This window comes from Canis lupus, chromosome 7, assembly GCF_003254725.2.
Source record: "Canis lupus dingo isolate Sandy chromosome 7, ASM325472v2, whole genome shotgun sequence".
NCBI lineage: Eukaryota > Metazoa > Chordata > Mammalia > Carnivora > Canidae > Canis > Canis lupus.
The window spans coordinates 55,801,321-55,829,055 of NC_064249.1; the positions used below are offsets into that span (position 1 = coordinate 55,801,321).

Genomic DNA, 27,735 nt, shown 5'->3' on the forward strand with positions numbered 1-27,735 from the left:
ATTTTCCAACCTGTAATGTCTCTCTTCTAATCCAAAGGTTCCAATGGAAAAATGAATTTAGAGAGGAGAATCAATTTTTCCTGTTAAATATTTTCTTTAGTTAAAAAAAAAAACTAAAAACATTTTAAAAATTATACCTAGATATACTTAAACAAGAATGCAAGGCCAAACACCAAATGTACTTATGGTATCCATCTATTGTAAAGTGTGTATTACATTGAAAACAAGCTTTTGACAAGAAAAATCAGACTGCCATGTTCAAAAATATTTCCTATGAAAAGCACTTACATTTTTCTTTCTACTGCTTCAGAAATTAAAATGCATAGTGGGATTTTAATTGGAGTTTAATGTTCATCTTCCATATCTCTAGAATTTTATTTAATAGGGGTTACTTCATTAAGTAAAATAACTACAGCTACACTTTTAAAAGTCAGCCTTATGGATATCATGAGACACATACAAAAAATAGATGTCAGGGCAGAGTAAAATAAAGAGAAAGAGACTAAGATAAACAAAGCTTGAATATGTTTTTAATTCTAAACCAAACCTATGGTGGAATAATCCACTTTATTGTAGAACAATATAAATGGACTGAGATGAAAGCACCAAATAAATATAGCTTATATTGGGTAGGATTTTTTGTTGTTGTTGTTAAACAGTGTTTCTTTTGAATTAATCCTAATTTTCAGTTTACTTAGGCACAGCCAATTTATATAAAAGGCTTGTTTCCTGAGAGTTAAAACCTACCTGGGATCAAAAGAGAATATATAAATGGGAATGTTTGACTACAGGCTTTATTATTTGTGAAGTTAAATATCTCTTTACTATCTCAAAAAATAGGATTTGTATATCTAAATACCTATTGCATTTTCCCTCAAGGTATGCAAAGTAATTTCATCGATTTACTCAAGAAATATTTAATGAGGCTCTTCCATAAGTCAGGTCCTTCTGCTAGACAATGGTAGTGGTGATTATTTGCCGGAAAATAAATGAACTGGTATTCTGTACCTTTGCCTCCTTAGTGAATGCCTTTGACTTTTGACTACTTTCCCTCATCCTACTAAACTTTTATAGGAGGCTAAATTATCAACTTCCCCCAAGTACATGTACCTCTTGGTCCTACCTTGGAGTCCCCAAAAGACTATCTTGTGGCCTATAGGTTCCTCCAGGCCCTGTTCTCCCTCACTATTTCTTTTTCCTTAAATGCTGAGGTCTAAATATATACATGTATCTAAAATTATCATATGAGCTCAGTGATCCTTAAAAAGGATTGTTTAATATTAGACTAGTGCTGGGAGTATTAGATCATAAACTACATAAAACCTAGAGGGACAAAAACCTTACTTAGTTCTGAGAATTAAGCATCTACACAGAAAAGCCTATTTCTCTGGAATTGTTTATTGTTATTATTATTACTCCATACCTTCAGAGGTGGCACTCTGGGCTCTTCTCTTGGAGGTTGTTCTTTCTCAGGTGGGCTGCTGGATGACAGGTTCCGGGTAGACTGATCATCTTCTATCCTAGCCCTCTTTTCCTTACAGATTCCAAAACTGTGCTGCTCTGCAGTTTTCCTTTTTGATATCTCGGATTCTCTACTTTCATTTCTTATCCCATCGGGTGATTTGGAGGGCTCTGATAACTTGGAAGAATGTGAGGTCTCCAACCGATTCTGTGAACTCCCCTGCTTATGTGTTTTATTTCTAGAGCCTTCTGAAAATGAAGCCTTATCCACTGAGGAGACATATTGCTTGTCCTGTAACTTAGCTGATGGAAGCTCATTTCCCTTATTCTCTGTTTCTTCAGAAAAGACAGATAGCTCCAATGGTGAAGATGCCCCTTTCTTTTCTGTTCTTTGCAGGATATTATGATTTTTTACCTTTATTATTTCTATAGAAGGAAGTTCTGGAATCGAAGCAGGGTAGGGCTTTTCAGTTTCAACATGTGATTTACAAGGCTGCTGATTCAGAGTCTTATTGTGCAAGTCTTCAGATGGAAATGCTTCAGGAACAATGGAGGACCCCATTTTGAGGGGTTCAGGAGTATTTGATAGAGTCTTCGGTTGAGAGAGAAGGCTCTCTCCCAGGGGCTTGGCAGGAGCAGAGCCTTCCTCTTTCTGTGGGGAGAGCGGTTCTTCAGATAGGGAAGGGGACTTTCTTTGCTGATGCATCATTCTCTCATTCATGGAAGAATTAGAAAGTGGAGATGTTTCTGAAGGAAGTGGCAAACTGGATATAAAAGTAGTCTCAGATGTGAGAAGCATGGAAGACACTGAAGATGTTTCTGATGTCAAAGGTAAATCAGACATGGGTGATGTTTCTGATGTTAAAGGTAAATTTGATACTGGGGATGCTTCAGATGTTAAAGGTAAATTGGACATCAGAGATGCTTCTGATATTTCAGGTGAAGTGGATATTGGAGATATTTCTGACATCAAAGATGCATGAAGGTTTTCTTCGGGGGGATTTCTCTGATTATATTTGTCTGCATTTTCAGTGCTGGACACCTCAGAACAAAACGTTGTCTCAAGGGAGGCTGGAGTACATGATTCCTCTGAGGTGGACTGGGTTTCCCCTCCTGGGGATGTCAGGCTGGTACAGGCTCCCTCTGGGCTCTCAGAAGAGAATGAAGTTTCAGAGATGCAAGCATTCTCAGAAAGCTGTTCATCAGGGTCACTCTGTAGCTCCATATCTACAGCAATTCCTTCACTGGGAAACTGACCTTCTAAAGAAGATGACGTTGTTTTTATTTTTGGAGTATTGGTCTCTAATGCAGCTTCTGACTCCTTATGTTCTGTGTCACTGACATGAGTCACAGATGAAGTGCAAGGAATGAGAGAGTCACAGACTTCTAGCTGATCGATAACAACTGACATTTCTTCCTGGGGAGATTCTGATTTTTCTTCCACCTTAACTTCAATATGAGGCAATATTTCTAAAACATCATTCATCATAACACAGGATTCCAAGTTCTCTTCAGGAGGTGCAACTTGGGGCTCTTCATGAGAGTTGGCTGGACTTTCAGACTCTTCAGAAAATTCAGGTATTGTCTTATGATTTTCATCCTGACATTCACAGATACTAGTTTCTACCTCTTCTGCAATTTCCTCCTGAATCACGGATTCTTCAGGGATCAAGATATCTTCTGATTCTGATTCCGCCATTACATCCTTACCTACATCTACCATAGGACAAAGCGTATCACAGAAATCAGGCTCTGGAGAAGTTGGACTTTTCATGCTTTTTGACTGTTGCTCTTCCAAGGGAGTCTGTGTAGAAAGACCTGGAAGGCCAGAGGTTCCACACGAACTTTCAGCTCCGTCATTGTTTGGTCCAGAAGTGAGCTTTATCGATTCCTCCCTTGACATGCCCAACCTGAAGAGAAATTATAAGTATTAAATATTATTCAACCACAAATAAGGTACAACTTGGAGGTATGGATATATATATATATATATATACACACACACACACACACACGTACACATATATATGTATATGTATACATGTATATACATATATGCATACATATGTGTATATATGTACACATATATACATATATACACATACACATTCTGTTGAATACTATATATAGTATGCAATATATAGTATACTATATATAGTGTATATATATACACTATATTCAATATATAGTATTCAATATATAGCATACTATATATAGTATTCAACAGAAATAAAAGTATATATATAGTGTATATATATACTATATTCAATATATGGTATATATATATTTATTCAACAGAAATAAGAGCATCAAATTAATTTTATAATCACTAACATGCTTAATTTATGTAAACATGTTTATGATGACTTAGTTCTACTGTCTTTATAATCATAAATAAACTAAACTCTACATTTGGTTTAAAAAGGTATATATTTTCATTTTTACTTATTTATTTGATATAGATTTTTATTCTGGAAGCAAGGAGACATAAATTCTGCCAAATGTTAGTAAAAGGAATTTAAAAATTACATACTATTTATAATCATAAATAAACTAAACTCTACATTTGGTTTAAAAAGGTATATATTTTCATTTTTACTTATTTATTTGATATAGATTTTTATTCTGGAAGCAAGGAGACATAAATTCTGCCAAATGTTAGTAAAAGGAATTTAAAAATTACAATTAAATACTATAATTTAAGTTTTCTTAAATATGTATATGCATCTATAAGATTAGAAAAATATGGTCAGAAAAGCCAAATGTATAAGATCTAAAACTTTTTAAAGTCAGAAAGCAGCACTATGTCTTTATCATAAAAAAACTGTAGGGCAGCCCGGGTGGCTCAGTGGTTTAGTGCTGCCTTCGGCCCAGGGCGTGATCCTGGAGACCTGGGATTGAGTCCCACATCGGGCTCCCTGCATGGAGCCTGCTTCTCCCTCTGCCTGTGTCTCTGCCTCTCTCTCTCTCTCTCTCTCTCTCTCTCTCTCTCTGTCTCACATGAATAAATAAAATCTTAAAAAAAAAAACTGTACCGTTTTCAAAGGATGCAATATAAGCAAATAAGATTGATACAAGGTGGGTAGGTTGTAAAATCTTAAAACTGAAAAGACTTCCAAAGATTAAGTTCTCTTACACCAATGTACAAGGCATTACTCACCTTACTTTAATCTCTAAGTGTCTAATCTAAGACAATATGGAAATTTTGCAAAAGAGTAATGGATGTATTTGGTGTCAACAAAGTTGATTCTACTAGTTTACATTTATATGAGGCAAGACCTTAAAATTCTTTGATGTGATCTTACTATACAGATATTTCATAAAAGATAGCAAAGAATATAAATAAATAATCCAAACTAATATTCATGTCATAAGGAAAAGTTCATCAGAATTACAAAGATATTGTAAACCAATTTTTCCCATCATACTAAGTTACAATGTCAGCATCACATGGTAGATAAATAAGCTGTTCTAAAAGAAGTTAAATTCTTCAGACAATTACAAAGATAAGCAGAAGAGATATGTCTTTCTTAAGGAGAAAACGTATTTGACTGAAGAAATATAGCTAAAATAGTATTGATGCAGGAAAATATCTCAGTGAAACCTTCAACCTTTTGCTTAAATTCTCAAAATGAAAGGGAAATAAAACTGGATACATGTTTTGGATTGTATTCATTGACTTCTTTACTAACATTCAGAAGATTCTAAAAAGAAGATAGAAGATACTCCCCCTCATTCTTAGTCTCTTTTCTTTCAACTTTCCCTAAGATGGGTTCAAACGAAGCTACAATTTATAACTATCTACACTGAGAGGAACAGAATAACTACATTACAGATAAACTTAAAGCAAAATAATCAACTAGAAATATGGGGCTCGGCCAAGCAGAGATGCCACTGATACTAGGTTAAGTGTAGAATATACAGTACCTATCCACTGGCAGCCAAATTTCTGCTGGTTGGTTAATAAGGATCTAATAAATTTATTATTATTATTACTAATTCATATTAAATATATTTAATATCATTAAATATAACAAATGTATGTAATATATATTATACATGTGTGTATATGTATATAATAGATATGTATATATGGACAATAGCACTGCATAAAATATGCTTATGTTGACATTTTATTATTTTCATTAAAAAAATAGATTTAAGATGGCATAAGGCATAGGTTGATTTTCACAGCACACCACATAACACCACAAAGGAAAACAGTTAAGTTCAGAAATCTAGACTGTAAACCAACAGACCAACCCCTATAACTGAGTTAGCATCCCTATGGGTGACCAAAAGTAACCAAAGCAAGTATAGAACAGTACTATGTTATAAGCAGAGTAAGTCAATAAGAACCATAATAAAGACCTCAAACAAATAGCTAAAAACTAAAGTAGACAACTCTTAAAAACAGGGGAGTTTGGATGGCAACATTCTTGGGAAAACTTAGAGCAGTAAAAAGACACTTGTCAACTGAAAATTATCTGACGCTATGAAACATAATCCTTCATACACTGGAGCCAAGTAATCTAGAAGTAACAACATTAGAAGAGCACTCAATGAAATGTCCAAAATATCTCTGTCATCCAGTATGTAATCGAAGACAGAAAGAGACAAAGACCAGTGACATAAGGGGACAGAAACTCTATAGATAAACTACAGCAAGAAAAGGGTCAAAAAAAGAGAACTGTTTGTATTCAGCCCTCAGGGAGGTTACGTAATGGGGAATCATGCTTATTCACAGGATTGTAGCTGTTACTTCCAGGGCAGGGGCCCTTAACCTGAGAGGCATGGAAGTCTAGAAGCCCTCAAATTTTATGTAAAAAAAATTGTATGTGTGAATTTTTCTGAGAAGGATTTGTGGCATTAGGTGACTGAGCAAATCATTTAACCACACTGTGAAAACCTGGAAAAATTACTCAGTTTCACTGTATCTCAGTTTCCTAAACACTTTTTTTTTTCCTAAACCCTTTTTTAATGTAAAAGTAATAACGGTGTCCATCTTACAGGACAGTTGGGTAGGTAAGTGAAATAATACTTGCAAAGCTCTTAGACACATATCAGAGCCAGATATGCTCAATCACAACATGCTGAATGGGGGGGAAGACCTCTGTCATGCGTAGTCTCTAGGGTACAGGCTCTCTGAGGGCAGAGCCTAAGAAGCCCTGTGAACATCTGCACCTCTGGCATCTAGATGAGATACTGAATCAATTTTGCTGAATTAAAAAAAAAAAAAGTGCCCACAGTCAACCACAACTAAGGACCAGTGCACTGGAGGTAACTAGCTCAGTTGTACCTTTGCCAGCACTGAAAACAGTGCTCCCAACATTCCCTTTGTCAGAAATATCATCTTCCAGGTTCTTAATCCTGCTGGGCATCAGCATGACCTAGAGACCATCTAAAAATACATATTTCTGGGCTCAACTACTGGACATTCCCAATCAGTATGTCTGGCATGGGTCCTGGAAATCTGTATCTATTTTTAAAAGCTCCAGTGAGGATTTTGATGTAGGCAGGCTTGAGTAATACTGCTGGTGACAATATCTGAAGGTATATAAGGAGCCTGCTGCATTTTAATTTTTGAGAAAACACATTAATTATCTCCTGTAAGTTTTCTTAAATATGTATATGCATCCACGGTCCTAGGATAGCAATGAAAACAAGCCTTCCTACTTGAGAGTACTGCTATTTAGGACACTCCACCAAATGCTAGCCTACTCTAAGCAGGCTGTTAATCACGTAGTTCCTTTTCAAGAGCACTCATATGAGACTCCTGATATTGTTTTCTCTGTTTACAGGGGGAAATTTTATGAAATGAGATCAATTGGTACAGATTTTGTTACCTGCAACCACGTCAGTGACATCTACACAAAACGACTTTCAGGCATGAATTATGTACCTGGGAGTTCAAGCACAAATTCCTTTCTAAGGAGGATCTAAAGTCACTGTCAATTGTCAGTGACTTCCTTCTTCCTTAGGGATCTGCTAGTCTCTGAGACTCTAATTCTGCTCAAGTATGATATGTCCCTTCTAAATGTGAGGCAAAAGCTAAACTACTTTCAATTTAATTCAGTTGCTACCAAGCTTAAGTGTGGCCAGTATTATTTTAAAGAGAAACACATAAAAAGAGAAATAATAAAAACCGGTTACACTCGGAGAGGAAGATAGATAAAGAGTAATACTTCAGGATCTTCTCCAAACACATGTATATGCACAGTCAACATTTTCAGAAAAATGTGAAAATTAAGTGTGTCTAAAACTACTTAGTTCTAAAGTATTCGTTAATGAACATACTTGGATTAAAAACAGGAGATTTTTTACTAGAATCTAGTTAAGAAAGCCATAATTGACTTCTATAGGATTTCAGGTGCTATTTTCAGGCCAAAATGAATTTTCATGGACAAGTTATAAACCCTTGAAAGCGCATTTTTTAAAAATTTAAGTGCTGATATGCCACTATAATTTTACCTGCAATTTCTTACACCGTGGGACTATTGCCTTTTATCGCAGGTTTATTAAGTTTTACAGCATATGAGTGTGCTATGTGAAGCAGAGAATTACATTTTCATTTCCTTCTGAGAGAAATGAGAAAAAAATGCTCTAGTACTTACTTTTCTCCATAAAACCTTTCAAAGAATTTTTCTTTCCAAGGTTCTGTTTTCTTTTCCTTCTCAATTTCTTGCCTTATCCGCAACTGCATTTCTGGAGTAAATTCTCCTAGAAAGCAAATGCTTATATATTGAGTCAAAGTGGTCATCTCTTTTGCCGAATAATAAAGAAAACATGTAATTAATTTGAGTAAGCTTTTATGGATGTTGAAAAGTAAAACATAGAGTACTGACAACATTTCTACAGCCTCTCTTTTTATGAACATGGCTCAAACAGTCATTTAGTCATAGGTGAACTTTAAAACCCTCAGCAAATATACTGTGTGCTAGGGGCTGTGAATGAAATGGCATATATTCAGTGTCCTTAATGAAATCAGTCTGGTGGGAGAAAAGGCACACAATTGACTATAATATAATGCTGAAAGCCCTGTATGGGCTGTAGGAATAAAAGCAGTGAAAGTACAGAAGCAAAGGCACTTAATTCTGCCTGAATCGATTAGGAAGGCCACATACAGGAAATGGTTCTTGAGTTAGCTTTTGAAGGATGACTAAGCTTTTATAAAGTAATTAACTCACAAGGCACAGAGATATGAATATGTATATTTATGTTCTTTTGAGTGGCCAATTGTGGGAACACAGGAGTAGGATGAAATGAAATGGGAAAGGTAGGCTGAGGCCAATTAACAAATACATGGTTTAAAGAGAGTTTTAAATTTTTCCTACAAGAGACTGAGGAAGGTCCTGACAGCATTCACTCAGGGAGGTCCTGACAGCATTCACTCAGGGAGGAATGTGGCCAAACAACTGGCTTAGAAACAAAATGAAGTGGAGGGACTCCAGCCAGGAGGCCACTGAATGGCACAGATGAGAAAGGAAGAGTAAAGTCAGGCCAGCAGCTGTGGGAATGTTCAAGGGGAATCAGATTCACAGCACAATTGACAATTCATGACCAGATCAGGAGAAGGAAGAGGACCAGAGGGATCATCAAGTTTCAAAGTGAGGAGCTCTGTGGACAGCGGTGATATTAACAAATAGGGGGCAGAAGGGACAGCAGACAGTAAAAGAAAGTGAGGTTAATACTGACATTACAGTTTTCAGGTGCTTGATATCAGCTAGGGAGATCCAACAGGCATTTGGAACAGAACATGGAGTTAGGAAAAAGGAGTTAGAGCCAATATGGAAGTTTTTGGCATATGGACTACCAAGAAGGTGAAAGAGTCTGCTTTGCGAATGTGCACAGCTACAGGAGAAGGTACCCAAGAGAATGGTGGAGACATCATCATGTATCATTAGATGGAAGAACAGAAGCTCTAGAAGAAAACTGAGGAACGGCTATCAGCAATGCAGCCACAGGAAACAATTTAAAATATACTGTGAATGTCTTAGGTAGATCGTTTCGTTTCAAATTGGACGAGGTAAAAAAAAAAAAAAAAAAAGGATATTGCAGAAGGAGCCTGAAATTTAAGGACTAAGAAGAGGAAACTGGGCTTTGCCATTAGAAAGTCATTAATATTCTCAAGGAGGCATTATTTCAGTTGTGTATAGTAAGTAGGGTCACACCTGATCATTACAATTTGAGCAAGTAAGGCAGTAAAATGATAGTACCATTGGTTATTTTTGTTCTTTCGGGAATCATGGTGACTAAAGGAAGAATAAGGTAAAGTGGTGGCTTTAGGGGGAGAGAGTATTAAAAAAAGACTATTCAAGCTCTAGGACATTAAGAGAATACATAATGCCTCAAGTAAGTGATTAAAATTACCATTCCAAAGAAAATCTAGCTACATCAAAATTTTTTTTATTATATTCCAGATAATATTATGCTTCCTTCAAAAATGCCAAGTATAACAAAGACTTAGTGAAGTCATTTGGAATAGAATGAGAGTTTTTACTACATTAAAGTATACGTCAGGGAGAGAAAAAGACTCAGAAATCAGAGAAAGGTGCAAGGCTCAGTACAATGTGTGTATTCAGATATGCCAAAGAATAATGGAAAAGAGAAATTTACCTTCTGCCAGTCGCTGTTTCCATCCTTGAGCTGCATATGCAAAGAATTCATTATTTAGTGCTGAAGAACTCAGGCGTAAAATTCCATCGCTTCCCATCTAGGAAATAAACGGAAAAAAACAAGATCCATCAAGGATAATTCAAAGCAAAAGTATGCAGGAAAGAAGTGAAAACAGGGTGTGTGCATGAGAGAGAAAGTGCGGGGTAGGAGAAAGGAAGAAAAGGAGCCTAGCAGAAGGTGAATTTCCTAGTAGAAAAAATGCACTTTACAGTGACTACTATAATGACACAAATATAACAATTTAAAGGAAATCTTTACTAGGCATTCCCATTATTGGTAGTGAGGAAAACAAATGCATGGGATTTCATCAAAACAGTTTTATATCTTTAGCATTTTACTACGTCCTAAGTGGTACCACCTTAATCACCATGTTTATACCTTTCTATTATCTTTTATTATTTTTATTTTTTTTCTATTATCTTTTATAAATTAAATTTTCTAAAATTTGTGAAAGCTAAAGAAATCCAGTCTGATCACTTGGATTTTTTTCTCTGGCTGAAGTTTAGACAAGAAAAAGTTCTAAAATATTAAGGCAAATATACCCACACTGTCATACAAACCCCCTCATACTTCTTTCCAATTTGGGTGCACACATACACACACACACACACAAAAACAGGTAAATGGTAAAGTGTAAATATGTGAAACCGCATGCTATTAACCTCTTTCTTTAAACATACTAATTTTTTAAAAATTCACATGTAGAAGAGATTCAGATAAGCATCATCAAATTGGATGCTTTTAACTTTCCAATTATTTATTGCACCTTCTATGTGCATGTAGTCTGCTTGCTGACATTGGAGATAAAAGAATTGGCCTTGTCCTTGACTGGTTGCTTATATCATTGAGGAATGAAGATAACACAGTGTCAAACATTGGGTGAATGGGAATTAAGAAGTGCAAAAAATAAAAGCTGGAGGATGATATCTAGATGGACATGAGTGGTGAGGAAGAACTTGATACCAGAGGCGAAGCCAGGTCCTGCAAGATAGGATTTGGACAGAATGGCTTTAGAGATAAAGCATGTAGTGTACTGCAGAGATTAGGAGCTTTACTGCAGAGGCAGGACATCACAGACAACCAGGAACTGGACCAGGTATCAAGGTGTGAGGTGCTTTAACCTGCTGGTCAATGGCCTGGCTCCAATTACATTTTCAAAGACTTTCTCTTATTCCCATATATACACTTCATGTGTCCTAATCTTTAATTGTCACTGCTACCTGAGATTTCTCATCCCCATGTTTCTGTCTATGGTCTTTTCCACACTCCATCTTCACCACAGAAATACTACTCCTCTCTTAAAATGTCACTCAACGCCTTCATGAACATGTCAGCTGAACCACCATTCAGGAGCAAAGGAGAACACTGAAACTGAAAGTCAGTATTATACCAACCACTCTAAACTGGATAATGGTAGATCAAATTCAGAAGAGAGATGCTGTGAAAAAACATAAGGTATGCTGAATGCTGCCATGACATGGACAGGGAAGCCGCAGAGTGGACATTCTAGGTTTCCTGCATCTAAGAAGATATGGATAACCATGCTAAAATATTCAATACACTTGGAAAATGTCAGGCAAGACTTTGTTCATTCATTGAATCACTGTTGACTCACTCAGAGCTATTTCATCTTTATTCAATACACTTATTAAGCCACTCATATGAACCCATGTACCTGGCACGTGTATACAATTGCACTGAAGAAAAAGCCCCTGCCCTTATAGTGAATATATTCTACATATAGCAGATGCTTGTGGTCCCTGTATATCTCTTCCGCCCGCCTGGGTTCAGCACAACTGTAATGCAGTTATATCACCATGCCAGTATCCCACCGCAGTGTCTACCACAGCCCTTTGATCTGAATGGATTAAGTGCCCCACCCTTCTTATCTTCTGATTGGACAATTCTAGGACTATCTGGAATGCAGTATACACACTGAACCAATGGATGACAAATGGATGACATTTGGTCCTGTGTCCCCAGTAGAACACATGGCCCTGGAAACCAACGGATGGGATGAGTGAATCTTCATACTATCTCTCACAGGAAACCACTGGCAGACTGTGTACTTTTGGTGCCCACGGTTCCAGACCATGTGATATTAAAAGTCCATGTCCCCCTTCCCCCAAAAAAATTGAAAAAAATTTTTTTAAAAAGTACATGTCCCCAGGGGAGCATCATTTTTTCTAGGGCAAGGTCTCACAGACTTGGCACTATTGTCATTTGAGTCCAAATACTTCTTTATTGTGGCAGCTGTCTGAATGTTGTAGGTTGTTGACCAGCATCCCTGGCCTCTATGCACTAGATGCAGTAGCAACCCCCCCTTCCCAAATGTGACAATTGTAAATGTCCTCAAACATTACCAGATGTGCCTTTGAGGCAAAATCATCCCCAAGTGACAATCACTGCACTATTGGACATGGTGAGGGCACCACTGCAGCTAAAGCTCTGCCTGGTTCCTCTGAGTCTCTCATGCTGGTGGGTCAGTAGGCAAAGAGAGGAGTTACCAGACAGGTGGGATAATCAGCACCAACGTGTCATGAGGAAAGAGGATTGTTGCCATAGGACAGAGGCAGAGTGAAGGATGTAGGGAACACTGGAGATTCACTAGGACCTCTCTTGGTGTTTCTGTATCTGGTGGTAACAAGTGAACATGGATTACAACAATGACAGCCAGAAATGGTAAGGGAGCCAAAGGCTCAGACTCTTCAGGGATGACAGTCTGGATGACTTCACCAGGCAAACTAGCAGAATTCCACTGGGTGTGAGGAAATTCAGAAATGGGTGACAGAGAAGGGGAATGAACTTCAATCATAGCCTTAAGACCAGCTTGAGACTAGCAGTATGTGTAGCTAGTCCACTAAGTCCCTGGTCAGAAGTCTGGTTCTTTGTTTTTTTTTGTTTGTTTGTTTGTTTTCCTTTCCAAAATACCATGACCAGCCACTCTTTACAGAACTAGTCACAGAGGGAACTTAACATGAAGCACAAGGTCTGAGTGGTAGAGAGGTAGACTGGACTGGACATTGGTGAATCTGTATCTAGCCTGCATAAGTATAGAGCAGATGGGGCAATGCTTTTCAGCGCACTTGTCCCACCCACACCTATAACACTCTAGGGTTTTCTTTGCTACAGATGCAGCCTGGAAGTGCAGAGTCTGGCCCTGAGGGCAATGCCCCCATCCATGGGAGACAAGGGTCTGTGGTAAAACGTCTTGCTTCCCTGTTGTCTTCTGGGACAACTCTCAGAGGGCCCTCAGCAGAACTGTGACTGAGTCATTCCAAGGGTATTTCCTCTTGTCTTCACATCATCTAATCTCTGGCTTCTGCTTCCAAACTAACTATACTCAAGTTCTTGTTCCAGGCTCCATTTCTGGAGGGAAGGGGCAGGGGAGGATCCTACTAAGTAAGACTCTGAATCTAAGGAGTTTGGGCTTTAGTCTCCACATGGAGATGACCCAGTGAATGTACCTAAGGTGAACCGGAGGCTTGAGGCAGAGCATATATCAGCATGGCGCCTCTGGCTGGTCACCTCCAAGTCCAAGTTAGCCCCCTGATTTACCTCTGCATATTAACCACCTTTTCAACATGTGCCACAATAGGGTAAAGGTGAGAAACCCTGCTCTAGGTAAAAGGAAACTACCATTAAAAAGGTCAAAGTTGGGAAGAGTCCAAAAAGATTTATGTTTAACAAGATAACTTTATTACCTGTGAAAAAGATGGAATGGAGAGGAATGCATAACAGAAAGACATCACCAGCAGGTAACAGAATACTTCCAAAAAAGGAAAAGAAAGGCAAAATCTTCAGGACTGGGTAGAGGGCTTTAGGACTGAGGATGTAAGGGTAATGGAAGAACATTTCAGCAGACACCAAACACGCTCAGGATGACTCCAGGAAATGGGGTGGATGAAAAAGGCAGCTGAGCTTGAGCACAAGTCTTCAAGCAGTGTTATGAAAGAGATCTAGCAAAGACAAAAGGATGAAGAGAAGACAGGCCATCTAAGTGTTATGCCTCTAAGAAGTCTGAAATTTTTCTGTGAATGTTAACTCTGAACGTCTGTCTGTGGTTTCGGAACCCTGAGAAAAAGCGACTTCACTTAGGAAGACTAAAAGGGAAGAGGTATTCTTATTGTGTACATTTTAAATAGGACTAGTAGGTGGAAGGCAAGTTCCCTGAAGAGGTAAAGAAATTTGTTTGCTATGAAGTGCATTTATAGCAGGCACGATGAATAGGTTAGAATTCTTCTATATTTGAGGACATGCACGGTACCTTATAATCTTCTATAGTCCATGCAATGCCTAGTGTATTGCAGGTACTCAGTAAATTATTGCTGCCCTCGCTTTATGTAATGAAAGATTTAAAATTAAACTCCGGTAGCTGATAGGCAGGATTTTTGTCTCATGCATTCTCCCAGGCCAAGAGCATGATTAGTTATTAATTGAAATTTCAGCATAATTTTAAGACACAAAGAAATACCAGATCCAGATTAGCTCTGACAGAGTCTCAAGATTTCAGCACATGAAAATGCAAGGCAGTGTGAAATAAACACATTCAAAAATATGGAAGCTAGCCCTGAAGGAAAATGTTTTTCTTTTAAAACAGAAAAATAATATTAGCTGCCAGACTTCCAGGCTGTATGAGACAGCACAATTAAACATTAGGGCTAAATTGGACTTAGGAAATACGTGCCAATAAAACTTTTAAAATACACTATTAATTTTATGGCCTTTAAGAAATACTGTCCAAAAGACATAACATTTTAATGAGCTGGAACAATAAACATTTCTGAAAGATTTATTTATTTATTTATTGCTGAGCTATAAATTCTTGTTTTTCAGATTACCCACGCTAGAAATGTTCATTCTAAAAACTCCCTTAACTCTCTTCTAATGAAGTGTCTAAGCTATTGATAAATTATGCTTCCTTTTTAATTAGGAGGAAAAAACTCTGAACGTTTTAGTTGTTATAGAGGAAAATAAATACGAGTAAAGGGAAATTCATTTGTGTTGAGATCCTTTCACAAAGGTTCAAACTCCTTGTTCGTGAGTCTATAACTTGCCTTTGGTATTGATTACAGTAACATCCATTTTGTGGGATGGATGTCTGTGGAATTCAAAGGGTGGAAATCCCAATTCTCCTTGCACCGTAGCCAGTTTTTGAAGGTCGATGAATTTTAATTCCATACATGAATATATCTATGCTTAATAATAATCCTTCAGACCTCTAATATATTATCACTTTTTTCTTATTTTAGATTTCCTGTAAGTGATTCAGAATGCATGGCATGTGGGCTGCAAAATGGAACAGTGAGAGATGTGTTGGAGAGTTTGAAAATAGCCAGACAATAACGGGACACCTAGATATACTAAGCAATGTGGATTTCATTCTTCAGACAATGGGGAGCCATTCAAAGTGAAGCCACCTCACACTGCCTGTACGCAGGTAGGCAGGCTGCTGGTTTAGATGGGGTGTTCAGGATTGGCCTCTGGAATGCTCACTCTTAATAAGGGATATTCCTGTAGAAACCTGAAAAAAGCAAGGAAGCATTCCTGAAATCGCCTGGGGAAGAGTATGTAAAGTAAAGGGATGCCAATCCAGATACTGATCCTTGTGGGGGGCCCACCAGGAGATCTGAAAACCCGGAGGCACACTGGACTGAAGGCTACAGAATTGTGCTGGGCTGCAGACCCACTGTACAGACTGGCTTTTCCCCTCAAGTGAGCTACAAAGCCTTTGAGGGGATTCTGGTCTGAGGAATGGGAAATTCTGACATTTCAAAAGGATAGCTCTGACTGCTGTGTGTAAAAAAGACTTTAGAGTGGTGCCATCCAATGGCAACATAAATGTCAGCCACATACGTGATTTGTTTTCTTAGTAGTCACATTGAAACAATAAAAAAGGTGAAATTCTAATAACATATTTTTTAATACCATCTATGCAAAATGTTATTGTTTTGATATATAACAGAATATTAAGATATTTTCATTGTTTTATGTATTAATTCTTCAATATTTAGTGTATATTTTTAAGCATCTCAATTCAGATCAATCATATTTCTATTGCTCAGCAGCCACTGGTGACTCATAGTTACTCTACAGGACAGCATAGTTTTAGATGATAAAGACTTACAAGGACACAAGTATGTAGTTACTGTGGTGATCCAGGAAAAGGATGAGAGTAGCTTGGACTATGGTGACAGCAGTGGAAATGCTTGGGTTCTGATTTCCTTCTGAGGGTTGAACCAACAGAACTTAATGATGGATTGGATGTGTGGTAAGAGAGAAAGAGATCAGGCAAGGATGACATCAAAGACTTTTTTTTTTTTTTTTTTTTGGCTTTGGCTTTGGCAACTACAATTATAAAATTTCTATTTACCAAAATGAAGACAACAGTGAGAAGAGGAGGTTTGGTTTTAAACCAGTTGAGGTGCTAATAACAATTTTAAGCAGATGTCTCAGATATATCATTCTACATATAGTGTAGGGGATGCCCTGGACATAGCCAAGACTAGGGACAGAGGTTCCTGTTCGAGAATCATCAAGAGAAGGTCAAGGTATAAATGATGAAGTCTTAAGATAATTCAGGCAATGCAAGTAAAGAGAAGAGAGCTATTCAAGAGAGGTACAGGAACCGCAGACTGGATAGGGCTGAGTGCACATGTAATGAGTGGTGAATGAGACAAAGGTGTAAATGATGAGTCTCAGGCATAAAGTTTGGGTAAGTTGGTGAATACTGGTAGCAGAAATCAGGATGGGAAAAATACAAGGAGGAGCAGGAATGTGGACAAAGAAGTGATGGGATTTGTTTTGGATGTGTTGATATAAGGTATCTTAAAGGCATCCAAATAAAGAAGTCTAATCAATAACTAAGACTCAGGGCAGGAAGCTCAACAGTATGGGAGGGATCAATGAAAACTAGCAATTATCAGCAAAGAAGAAAACAAGGATATGATGAGAACATGGAAGAAGAATTTACTGGAATAGAAGACAGCTCTAAAGCAGAGCCCTGAGAAATACTGATCTAGAAGGAATGGGCAGGAAATGTAGATTCTGCTAGAAAGACCAAACAAAAGCTGTCTGACAGAGGTAGGAAGAAATGCAAGGAAAGATGCAAGGGAAGTGAGCTATATTGTATGTGTGTGCTAGTATCTATCAAACCATGTAGAATTATTTAGGTCAACAGTATGTGCAGTATACTATGTAAGTTGTGGTGCCCAATTTAAAAAAAAAAAAAATCCATAGAGTCTTTATGGCAGACACAAGCCAGGCAGTGGAGACTAACCAGAAGGCAAATGCAACAGCAAAAGAGTAACAAGCAGATGAACAATAAGCTGTCATCACTGACCTTCTTTTTTAATTTTTTAAAAGTATTTATTTATTCACGAAAGACACACACAGAGAGAGGCAGAGACAAAGGCAGAGGGAGAAGCAGGCTCCCTATGGGAGCCCGATGTAGGACTTGATCCTAGGACCCCGGGATCATGTCCTCAGCAGAAGGCAAATGCTCAACCACTGAGCCACCCAGGCATCCCATCACTGACATTCATACTCCGATCAAGCACCCAGTACTCTTGAACTATGGACCCCAGTAAGAATCAAAGGTAGGATATTATTCATTCTAATAGGAAATTTTTCATTTTTTTACCTTATCACTTAGTAGAATTCAGGTGGCTCATAAGACTCCATAGGTATGCTCAAGGTTTATCCATAAGCAAAAATGTAATTCTTTAAGCATAAAGCTAGGCATAAAAATGAAAGAGGGCTGCTGATAAAGAAAGGATCAGTAAGGGAGACAGGACTGACAATAGACTAAGGATAATCTGGCCACTAACTTTTGAATGCTATTTCTAAAGCTGCATTAAGACAATATTTACTGGGGTGCTTGGATGGCTCAATGGTTGAGCATCTGCCTTTGACTCAGGTTGCGATCCCAGGGTCCTGGGATCAAGTCTTGCATCAGGCTTCCGTGCAGGGAGTCTGCTTCTCCCTCTGCCTATGTCTCTGCCTCTTTCTTTCCCATGAATAAATAAAGCAAATCATTAAAAAAAAAAAAAAAGACGCCATTACCCAAACAGTACTTTGCAAAACAGTAATTTAAATAGGTAATTTTAATTTTAATGGGTAATACATCTAAAAGGAAATTAAATCTTTTTTAAACAGAGTTTATGTATTTATTTATGAGAGAGAGAGAGAGAGAGAACGCACAAGCAGGGGGTAGGGACAGAAGGAGAGGGAACCCTACATGGGGCTGGATACCAGGACCCTGAGATCATGACTTGAGCCAAAGGCAGACACTTAACCTACTGAGCCATACAAGCTCCCCAGTAAACTGATTCTGCTGATAGAATCAGTTTGTATTTATTAAATATGGTTAAAACAGTTTTCTTTACTTTCTAAGTACTTTCTAATGTACTATAGTTTATTTTTAATACCTAAGAATATACCTATAACGTGATATTTCTCCAATTTTTTAACCCTGTAATCCCCTTACAGAACAATTATCAATATTTCATGGAACAAGTATTCTTCAGAATATTTTGGGAAATGATGTGTTAAGAGCTGTAAATCAGTCAGAAGCAGTCAAATGAAATAAACCTAAGCACAATGAATATGCACGTTAGATACTAAATCCCTGTTGAACAAGTGATCAAAAAATGCTCTCAGATCTGGACATGGGATAACTTTCACTACAACACAAAAATCAAATATTCAAAATAAGTAAAATAGTGAAAATAAAACTAGAGATTATGCTAAGTGAAATAAGTCAAAGACAAATACCATATGATTTTACTTATATGTGGAATCTAAAAAACAAAATGAACCAGAACAAAAAAACAAAACAAAACAAAACAAAAAAACCTCCCACACTCTTAAATACTTAAATATAAACTGGTGGTTGCCAGAGGACAGTTGGGTAGGAGATAGATGAAATAGGTAAAGGGGAGTAGAAGGTACAAACTTCCAGTTATAAAATAATAAAACACAGAGATGAAATGTATAGCATAGGGAATATAGTCAATAATAATGCAATAACGTTGTATGGTGACTACACTTATTGTGGTGAGCATTGAGTAATGTATAGAATTGTCAGACCACTATGTTATAGACCTGAAACAAATATAGCATTGTATGTCAACTATACTTCAATAATAAAGATAAAGTTAATGATTTTTAAAAGTAGTAAAAACTTGTAAAGAATGACATAATAGGCTTTAGTCTACAAGCCTAAACAACTTCAAGTTCAAAGCCCACTTCAAGAAACAACTATTTTGGGGTACAGGGGTGACTCGGTTAAGTGTTTGCTGCCAGCCCAGGTCATGATCCCAGGGTCCTGGGATAGAGTCCTGCATCGGGCTCCCTGGTCAGCATGGAGTCTCCTTCTAACCTCTCCTACCCCTCACCCCTGGCTCATGCTTTCTCTCTCTAATAAGTAAATAAAAATCTTTATTAAAAAAAAGGAAACAACTATCTGGCATTCCTTTCTAAAAAATACATCAAAATATAAGCAAACATAACATCTTTTCTTTTAAAAAGTAGAGACTGTAATTTCAAGGGCACCTGGGTGGCTCTGTCAGTTAAGTGTCCGAGAAAAAAAATGAAGTGTTACACCATGTTCATCCTCCTTCCACCTTTTTTTTAAATATGCATGTAGAGTAAGCTAAAGTAAACAAAAGGGAAATCTCAGAGAGGATATAGATATATTACCCCCCCCCCCAAATCAACATTTAGATGGAAAAGTAGCAGGCTTTTGTGTTATCACTGTTACAATAGGGCTTTTATCATAAAAGTCCCTCTTCTGAACTGAGCTGGTGCCTTAGTTCTCTCTATCACTTACTCCTTGGGGAATCACTGCTGAGCACTAGGGTGAAAATCACAAGGTATAAAGTTCAGCATGGAAGGGTTTGGGAGATGGAAGCTCTCCCACACTCTGGATGATGCTGGATATAATGCTTAATTGGAATAAAGTTCTTCAAGCAGAGGGATGGACAAAAGAAGTATACAACAACAGTTCATTATTTGATGAGACTTTTGTGGATGTGAATTGCAAAGGGCTTTGAAACTAAATATTATAAAACGGCATAATGAAAACTAGTTCTGTGGGAACTGCTTATTGTCTTCTCATTAAAAAAAATGCATAGAAACATATATCTGTATGAATCTACTTGTATCTCTCTATACATTCATTCATACCTACACACATATATACACATATATACATATATGTGTGTATATATATATGTATGTATATATATATATATCCATGCATGTACACACACATATACACCAAACACACGCAATTTGTAAGGCAAACCAACCACTTGGCTAAGATAATGGTCTTCTTTAAAATGGGATCTCTTGCACATTCTAAGATAACTGTTCTCTCTCCCACCGCATGACCTGACCAAGCCCCAAGCCCCCAAGTCCACAGAGGAAATGTTCAATCAAAGGTTGGGGAGGCCATTCCCTAAAGCAAGACATGTTGGCAAGCAATTTCTCAGGCTCCAAGCAATGGGAAAAAAGAATTCCCTAGCAATAAGAGAAAAATAAAAGTTTTCTCGTAATTACTGCCATGAATTTCAGCATATACAATAAGGAAAACCACATTTGCAGGGTGTGCATATTAGAAATATATGAAAAAGGAATTTTCATATATTGATTCTTAAAAGTTTTCAATTGTTGAGTTTCAATTACTATACACATGAGATTTCTCTCAATCTTCTATACAATCTTATGAGCAACAATAATCATTTTCTAATGACATTATTCTATGTTTTTACACTCTGCCACCTTTTCTAAGAACCATCCCATTTGCAGATTTCAAAGGGAGGAGTCTCTATTCAAAGTGCTATATTCTCTTTGATGTTTTAGCAGTTTGCTCAGAAGAAATATAGCCTGTAATGAAACAGGTAAGCATAAGATAAAGATGCCTAAAGGCAAAAGTAAAGTCATTGATATATCAAGTTTTTATCAACTTCTCAAAACTAGAGACGTGTGTTTTTATGCCTATCTCTTTTATTCAATTTTGTGGACAACCCCTGGTCATTTGGGAATTTTGATGGATCTTGGTATGAAGTGATTTTTTAATACAAATGCAGATAAATAAAGTTTGAACAAGTTTTAGCAAATTGGAGAATATGTAAATGTCTTTAAAAAATCTCTCTTATAATTGCATTTTTATCAATGTTCCCACTGTGGGAGGGAAATAAAGAAAACTTTCAATGTATCCAACCATGAGACAGAATACTAATGCTTTATTTAGTGAAAATCAAGCTCATGCTCTTGTGTAGATAAAATAAGATTATGTCATAATGTAGTGGGAAGCAGTGAATCACTGTTTCTACTTGTAATACACTGAACAGCTGTGTTTAAGTGACTATCTATTAGTCATTCATTTCTTTAACAAACATTTCATAAGCATCTACTACGTGCCAGGAACTATGAAATGGACAGCTTCTGCTACCACAAAAGCCTAGCACCTAGAATAAGACAGATAGTATGATAAGTGCCCAGAGAGGAAAAAGGTAACTGTGAGAACTGCCAGGCCTGGTTATCTGGAATGCTTCTAATTCTCCCTTTGGAATCTGTAAATATCCATGCCTGAATTTACCTTTTTTCTCCTCTATATAGTTTAACAATGGCTCCAATCCACTTACTGTTCAATAATAACTAAAATCAATAACTATAATGACTATAGTTAATTTTGTACCTATAACGACCCTGTAGATAGGTAAGTGGTGAAACAATATAATCCCCCAAAATGATACCTCTTTATACCATATGGCTTCCTTTAATTAACACTCAAAATCTTCATATGCTAGGTACTGGGAATGCAGTGATAAAAACAGGCAGAAGACTTGAATAGATATTTTTCTAAGAAAGACATACAAATGGCCAACAAGCACATGAAAAGGTGTAAAACATCACTAATTATAAAGGAAATACAAATCAAAACCACAATGAGATATCATCTCACACCTCTTAGAATGGCTATTATTAAAAAGAGAAGAAATAACAATTATCCACACTGTTGGTAGAAATGTAAATTGTTACAGCCTACCAAGTCAAACAAGATGGAGGTTCCTCAAATAATTAAGAATAGGGGGTACCTGGATAGTGCAGTCGGTTAAGTGTCTGACTCTTGGTTTCAGCTCAGGTCATGATTTCAGGGTCCTGGGATCAAGCCCCAAGTTGGGCTCCATGCTCAGTAGTGATTCTCTCCCTCTTTCTCTTCCCCTTACCCTGCTACTGCACACTCTCTCTCAAGTAAATACATTTTTTTAAAAAATTAAGGTGTTATTCTGTATGTTGGTAAATTGAACACCAATAAAAAATAAATTTATTTAAAAAAATTAAGAATAGAACTACACCAGGATCCAGATGTTCCACTTCTATATATCTATCAGAGGAACACAAAAACACTATTTGAAAAGATATATAGACACCTATGTATATTGAAGGTATTTTTACAATAGCCAAGAAATGGCAACAACATAAATGCTCATCAGTGCATGATAAAGATATGGTATATATAATATATAAAAATATGTGTATAAATATTACTCAGTGATTAAAAAAATCTTGTCAATTGCAAGAGACTAGATGGACCTTAAAGGTATTACACTAAGAGAAATAATATGGCGAAAGAGAAATACCAAATGATTTCCCTCATGTGTGGAATCTAACAAAACAAATAAAACAAAAACAAACTCAAAGAGAATTGGTCAGTGCCATAGGGAAGGGAGTGAGGGTGGGTGAAGTATGGCAACCAGGTTTTGTGGTGATCACTTTGTAGTACACACAGATGTCAAATTATAATGTTGTACCTGGAGTTTATATAATATTAAACACCAGTTTTACCTCAGTAAAGAGAGAGAGAGACAGAGACAAAGACAGAGACAGAGACAGCTACCAAAACTCTGACGAGGGAGGTAAAGAACCTTGTTATAAAGCAAAATGCAGTGAGTGGTGGTAGCTGAAGAAATATGTAGCACCAAGATTTGCTGTTATCGTTTTTGCCTATTTTTTTTTTGATGGATAAAGGCTAGCTGAGAAGGTCCACCTCTCTACATTTTAGTTTCATCATATGTAAACTTAGAATAACAAACTCTTCACTTCATACAGTTTTTGTGATTATTAAATCAATAAATATATAATGCTTTGAATAGTGCTGGTTCAGGGAAAGAGCTCAAAAAATGCTCTATAATTTTTATTATTATTATTTGGTAGATGGTGTGACAGACACACCCTAGGGTACCCCAGTGAGTCACCTTTGTATAATTTCCTCCCCTTGGGTATAGGAAGAAACTGTAATTTGCTTTTAGCCAATCAAAAATGGGAAAGAAAATGGGCTGTCACCCTTTTGATTATGTTACAAAGAACTCCACGTTAACCAACGGAGGCAGAAACACTCTCCGGCTGGCCTTGAAGAAGCAAACAACCAAGTTGTGAATTGCCTATGGAGAGAGGTGACCTCTAAGAGCTGAGGGCTTCAACCCTACAGCTGTAAGGAAGTGAATTCTTCCAGCAACCTAAATGAGTGGGGAAGAGGATTCCAAGCTGTAAATGAGAATGCAGCTGGCCAAGACCTGGTTTCAGCCTGAACAGAGAAATCAGCTAAGTTGTGCACAGACTCCTGACCCAGGGAAACTGTGATAATAAATATGTGCTGTTTTAAGCTGCTAAATTTGTGGTATTTTGTTTTACAGCACAGAGAACTAATTCAGAGGAGGAGAAAAAGATTATTTGATTGCTTCTCCTTTATCAGTTGAGAAAACTATCAGTAGGCATACGCATGTGTGTGTGTGCATGTGTGTCTAGGGGATAGGAGGAGAGAACACAGGAATACAAGTAGGATTATCAGGCAATGGATTATGAAGAAAGATCAGACTGTCATCTCTATGAGGGCAGCAATTTGCATGCCATGACAGAGTAGGTGCTTAATAAATATCAAGGAATGAACTAATTTTGTTGCAGTTTAGTTGTATAACGATGCTTCTATGTAACCTTATCCAGTCTTCTGATGAGGCAGTGCCCAAAAGACAGTTTGGTAGTGTATAAACAACTGATTTTGTTAGGAACACACAGGTAGCAGGAGATACATTTAGTTACTATCTTTGATGTAAAGTAATAAAGAGGGGGATAAAGCAGACAATGGACTTCAGTTTTTGTCTAGAGGTTATCAACACCACAGTTATGTTAATGTAACATAACATTCCAAAGTGTCAACAATTTATCTCTTCAAATTAAATCAATCAGTTGTGCATAAACCAGAAAATGGAAGAAATACTCTAGTAGACTTTAAATTGTATGTACATACTGGTTTCTCTGATATCTTCTTTAATTTCTAATTTAAAAAAACCCCACAAACCCTTCTGATATATGCAAGACATTTCCCTTGAATTCTCCATCTGAAGTAACCCAGCATGCCACAGTGGAAAGAAGGCAGACTGGGTTTAAAGTTAGAAAATCAAGTTGCTGAGCCCAGCTCTGCTTTTTTTCATAGTTGTCTGAAGATGCTCCAGCTTTGTAACAGCTTTGAGTTTTTGTCTCATTATTCAAATGGCAAAATCAAACTTACTTCCAAAGCTGTTATATGAATTGCAAGTAATAAGTATAAAGAACCCCCAAAAAAAAATTAAAAAAAAAAAAAGTATAAAGAACCCAATATACTACTTAGCAAGGAGTGAAATTTTAAGATACCACATATGAAGAGTGAGATTTAGAAAGATTCTGAAAGATTCTGAAATTATAGTAACACCAACCATTGTTTACTGAGTGCTTAGTTTGTGATCTTTCAAATCGTGGAATTCTCAAGTATGTCCTCTTAAGTTTATATCACCTGAATACAGATACCATATCTAAGAAGTAACATTTGGGGTGGGCTATCTGCTTCGAAATGAGGCATCACAGCTGGAAAGTGCAGTGTCCAGGGTAGGCTTTGCTGCTTTTGGATGGTCATCTTACCTCTACTATTCCCCTGAGACATCAGCTCCTTAGTTGGGAGCAAAATCAGTTGTATTACCCAATCAGCTATTGGCCATGAGACAAGTGCGAGGGACAAAGCTGTCACAGAGAGACAACATACTATTACTTAAGACAATCGCCTTCTTGGATACCAGAGGAGATCCCTGAGAAGAACAAAGAGTCCCCCAAAATCATATAGCAAAAGAAAAGAGGTCAAATGCATGTTTAATTCCCTCCTCCTCCCCTGCAATTACTTAAAGTTCCCTTGCCCCCAACACATCTCTATTTCTTGCAATCTGAGCAAGGCCAACTAAGAGGACTAGAAAGTATTACACTGAGTAATCTATTAAACATTTTCCTCTTTGAGGAGATTGTACAGTTCATTGGAGAAGGAAATTCCATTTGCAAAAAAAAAAAAAAAAAAGCCAAAGACCATGAACAAAGTTGGATGACAATGTAAATTAATAATGAGCCAGCAGTTCAACTTATAGCACACTATAAGAGTAGAGTTTCATAAAGATAAGGTTTGAAATCAACCTTAGATTTTCCTATCAAGGGGATCCCTGGGTGGCTCAGTTGTTTAGCGACTGCCTTTGGCCCAGGGCTTGATCCTGGAGTTCTGGGATCGAGTCCCACATAGGGCTCCCTGCATGGAGCCTGCTTCTCCCTCTGCCTGTATCTCTGCCTCTCTCTCTTTCTGTGTGTGTGTGTGTGTGTCTCATAAATAAATCAATAAAATCTTAATTTTTTTTTTAGATTTTCCTATCAAAATCCAAACATGCCATCTAAATCACACCAAGCACCTAGATGAAAATCCTGACACACAACTCTCCTCGTTACTGACAGAGAATGCCTGTCCATCACCTAATGTCTGAAATACTTATGTCACAGATCAGTGACATACATGCCAAACCTTCATTCTTTACTTCTTCATTTCTCAAAAGACTTTCTATGATAGCAATCCATGAGATGTTCCTAGGGAAATAGAAGATTGCATCACCAATTAAGTTCAAGAGACTCTGCTTGACACAAAGTTCAACAGTTTTATCTATTCCAGAGCTTTGGAGCCTTTACTGTGCAAATGAGTAAAGCATTTCTCAGACTCCTGAAAATTCAGAGCACAGCTCTCAATTGGATAATTCTGAGGAACTAGTGTTCTACTGATTATGTTCACTATGGGAAATGTTGCCTTCAGTAGCAAGGCAACAATTGCAGCAAGTACAGCAAGTTAGACCACTAGAGAATTAGAGAGCTAGAATCTACTACTTTACCACTCTATCTCGGAATTGACACATCTTTATAAATTCCAATTTAATTAACTCTCAATCTGTTGTCAACAGCCAGAATAGGAAATGGCCGTTGTGAACTATGTCCTTGCCATCCTCACACAATTACCAGTGAAACATTATTCAAATGCAGTCTGGTACTTTCGACATGCAAACCAATGATGCATTCAAAAAGTGAGGTCTATTGACTTTTTGTGTTTGTCTTTTGCCTTTGATCTTAGGAATTTTGGAAATAAGTTGTGTGGTCAAATGCAGGGACTTCACTCAAGAGGTGCTCTATAATGGCCACTCTGTATCCCTTCTTCATTAGCTGCTGTATATCTCTTTACCTATATCTCAAATATTTCATGTTTTAATCCCATGCATACCAATAGTTTTTATATGTAAAGCAATCATTAAAAATGAGGCCAGTTGGGGATCCCTGAGTGCTCAGTGGTTTGGCACCTGCCTTCGGGCCAGGGCCTGAATCTGGAGACCCAGGATCGAGTCCCACGTCGGGCTCCCTGCACGAAGCCTGCTTCTTCTTCTGCCTGTGTCTCTGCCTCTCATTCTCTGTCTCTCATGAATAAATAAATAAAATCTTTAAAAAGGGGGGGGAGGAAGCCAGTTTTAACATTCTTGATTTTTCTGTATTTCATAAGTATGAAAAAATATTCTTCCTAAGACTACACATAAAAATAGAAACATCGCTGCTAATGATCAAGATATCACTCACACAAAGACAACGTTTCAGGCATTAATCACATGTATTTTTGATAACTGCAAGTCCACACTGGGTCTGCTCTCTATAGAAAAAAAAACCCTTCCTCTAATTACTATGGCTTGAGGGATAACAGAAAGCTAAACTGAATGTGATAAAATGTCTAAATGATATGTAAAAGGCTAATGTGACAAGCAAGGAGCTAATATTCCAGCTGAAGGCATAAGCCTACTGTGAGTTTTTTAAATACACGAATGTACATGGCAGACCTACATATGCCAGGCTGGTCTTAAGAGTGTTAGGAATGAAATGGCTGAGCGTCTAGAGAATTTTCTGGTTCAAAAGCAGGAAACAGGGGTGCTGGGGTGGCTCAGTAGGTTAAACATTTGCCTTCAGCTCAGGTCATGATCCCAGGGTCTGGAACTGAGGCTCACACTGGGCTCCCTGCTCAGTGGGGAGCCTGCTTCTCCCTCTTCGCCCTGCTCATGCTCTCTCTTACTATATATATCTCTCTCAAATAAATAAATAAAATATTTAAAGAAGAGAAAAACAGGAAATAGGACAAAAGTCTGGACAGAATGGGGAACTTAAGGAGTCTTGGTGAAGTTATGCAAATTTAAATTTCAGAATGTGTGCATGTGCACAAGCCAG

At 37.4% G+C, this 27,735-nt stretch overlaps 1 protein-coding gene across 9 annotated transcripts in view; it reads right to left on the bottom strand.

Annotated features, from left to right (window-relative positions):
- Window positions 1–27,735, bottom strand: part of ASXL3 (ASXL transcriptional regulator 3) — a 182,160-nt gene that overhangs the window by 9,653 nt on the left and 144,772 nt on the right. For all 9 annotated transcript variants that reach the window (XM_025429199.3, XM_049112796.1, XM_049112795.1 and 6 more), the window contains 3 exons: window positions 10,078–10,174; window positions 8,076–8,181; window positions 1,424–3,371 (listed from right to left, as the gene is read on the bottom strand). In XM_025429199.3, coding sequence (XP_025284984.1) covers window positions 1,424–3,371; window positions 8,076–8,181; window positions 10,078–10,174 — 2,151 coding nt within the window. The remainder of the gene's footprint in view (window positions 1–1,423; window positions 3,372–8,075; window positions 8,182–10,077; window positions 10,175–27,735) is intronic.